General features: G+C 66.2%; 1 protein-coding gene across 1 annotated transcript; it reads right to left on the bottom strand.

Annotated features, from left to right (window-relative positions):
* Positions 1–336: 336 nt before the first annotated feature.
* NKX1-2 (NK1 homeobox 2) lies at positions 337–2,062 on the bottom strand. The gene is made up of 3 exons (XM_062496602.1): positions 1,427–2,062; positions 1,330–1,336; positions 337–905 (listed from the first exon to the last, which is right to left on the bottom strand). Exons 1-3 carry the CDS (start codon positions 2,060–2,062, stop codon positions 337–339), a joined length of 1,212 nt encoding a protein of 403 aa, XP_062352586.1.
* Between the last annotated feature and the right edge of the window lie 260 nt (positions 2,063–2,322).

Genomic DNA, 2,322 nt, shown 5'->3' with positions numbered 1-2,322 from the left:
CCGAACAGCAACGAGGAGCATCTTAACAATGAACTTGGAGAAGAATCTGCAGGGAATTAGTGTCAGGCATGTGCAAAGAGGGTTAGTTTTCCCATCTCCAACACCTATAATTACATCTCAAACGTGCTAATAAAATCCAGTGGTTACAAGTGGGTTGGTTTTTTTTTTCTGTGCGTATGTCAAAGTTAAGCATGCTGCCGTGACGCCTAGGAAAAATCAACTTTGTCACACTTCAAACGGCCACGCAACCAGCAGAAGTGATGACGGTGCTCCCCGCTGGGTCAGAAGGGCTGAGGCGCGCTCCTGGCCGCCGGGGGCCGCCCCGGCCCTGCCGCCTCAGAGGTGCGGGGCGTAGAAGGGGCCGAGGTACGCGGGGCCCAGGAAAGGTGAGAAGGGGCCGGCGCTCAGCGGGAAGGGGGCGGCCGGCGGCAGCAGCACGTTGGCGGAGGCGTAGGAAGGGAAAGTCTGGAAGGGCAGAGCGGCGGGGCCCGGCGGGCTGGGGCTGCCACCGCCCGCCGCCGCCGCGGGTGATGCTGCGGGGGCCGCCCCGTCGGCGCCCGGGTGCTGCTTCTTCCACTTGGTGCGGCGGTTCTGGAACCAGATCTTCACCTGCGTCTCGGTGAGGCTGAGGGACAGCGCCAGGCTGAGGCGCTCGCAGACCGACAGGTACCGCGTGGCTCGGAACTTGTTCTCCAGGGCCACCAGCTGCTCGTAGGTGAAGGCGGTGCGCGCCCTCCGCGGCTTCCCGCAGCCCGGCTCTGCTCGCCGCCGCCGGGCGCTCCGCGGCGAGCCCGCCTCCTCCGGCCCAGGCGGGCCCGCGGTCCCGGTCCCGTCCCCGCTCGGCTCCTCCTCGTCGCGTTCCTGCCCCCCGTCCTCGGCGCCGCTCTCCGCCGGGACGTGCGCATCTAGGTGAGATCGCGGGGCTCGTCAGGGGACAGCGCACCCTCCTCCCGTTCCCCCTCCGAACCCCGCGCTTCTGCTCCGACATCCCTCCTTCCCCCCAACATAAGGGCAATCATTAAAAATAAAATAAAGAGGAGAAAAATTCCGCCCGTAGTGCGAGAGCCTCCCCCCTCCGCGTCCCCTGCTGTGCCACCGCATCCGCGGTGGGGAGAGGGGAGCCGTCGATATGGATTTCTTACCAATTAAAAAAGAAGTTATTAAAGTCCCCTTCTGAAGCGAAATAAATCCCCCCCCCCCCTCCCCATCCCTGTGCTAATGGAGTTTCAGATTTGCGAGGGCCAGATCGATAGATGTCATCTATTAAAGGTAAGTTTTAATCGAACAATATTAGGATCAGGCCGGGGGAAGGAGGTTTGAAGTGGGCACCTGCAAGCTGCGGGGAGGAGATAGGCGGGAGTCGGTAATAGGATATCGATCACCGGGAGCTAAGGCATCCTCCGGTGGGGACGGGCTGAGCAATTACCCAGCCGGCCGTCCCGCGGGTCGGGGCATCCGACCGCTGCCGCTCCGGGGACAGGAGCGCCCGGGGGCCGCCCTTGCTGGTGGAAAGGGACCCGTGCGGTGCCTCCGTAAGAGCCGCGGCCCGCCCGGCCGGGATGGAGCGGCGGCGCGCCCTGATGTGCGCCCTCCTCCTCGGGCGGCAGAGGATGCTCCGCACGCCGGGAGCCGAGCAGAGATACCGAGAACTTTTTCCCTTTGCATCATCAAGATTTAAAATCCAGTTCCAGCCCCCCCTTCTCCCGCTCCTGCGGGACCCAGAGCGGGGAGCGCGTCCCGCCGGGCGAGGGGCCGAGGGTCCCCGTCTGCCGGCGCCTCCACCTGCGCGCCCCGCCAGCGCCGGCCGGAGAAACTCGAGCGCGTTCCTACCATGTGCCTCTAGTTTATTCCTCCCGCTGCCGGGAGCAGCAGCGTCCTTTCCTACTTCAACTCTTCCCAAACTTTTCTCCCCCTCGCCCGAGCGGGGGGCGCTTCCCCAGCTCCCCGAGGCCGGTTCACGTCTTCTGCTGAATTTCTGGGGATCCAGGATGTCTAAGATGGAGAAGGAGATTTTATGATGGATGGGGGCCGCCTTGGCCCCGCGGTCCGGGCATTCCGGCATGCCACCCCACCCTCCGCGCTTCCCGGAGACCTGCTGGCTCCCGGCGCGGAGCCGGCGGAGCGCAGCGCCCGGGCCGCTCCCGAGCCGCACGCTCGGTGCTGGCGGCGCGGAGTGAGCGGCGGGGAGGAGGGTCGGCCGGGGAGGCGGAGGGGCCGGCGGTGGGGTGGGGGCAGAGGAGGGGGCAGCGCAGCCATTGGCACGCCGCCCCCGCGCCCCCTCCCCGCCGCGCTGGCTCCGCAGGGGCGCAGCGGGCGCCTCCC

The sequence above is a fragment of the Cinclus cinclus genome, chromosome 7 (genome assembly GCF_963662255.1).
Source record: "Cinclus cinclus chromosome 7, bCinCin1.1, whole genome shotgun sequence".
NCBI classification, from domain to species: Eukaryota; Metazoa; Chordata; class Aves; order Passeriformes; family Cinclidae; genus Cinclus; species Cinclus cinclus.
This window is presented reverse-complemented; position numbering and strand designations above follow the sequence as displayed.

Bases quoted from the DNA above. Each gene is read 5' to 3' on its own strand.
- NKX1-2 (XM_062496602.1), bottom strand. From the start codon at position 2,062: ATGCCGGAATGCCCGGACCGCGGGGCCAAGGCGGCCCCCATCCATCAT.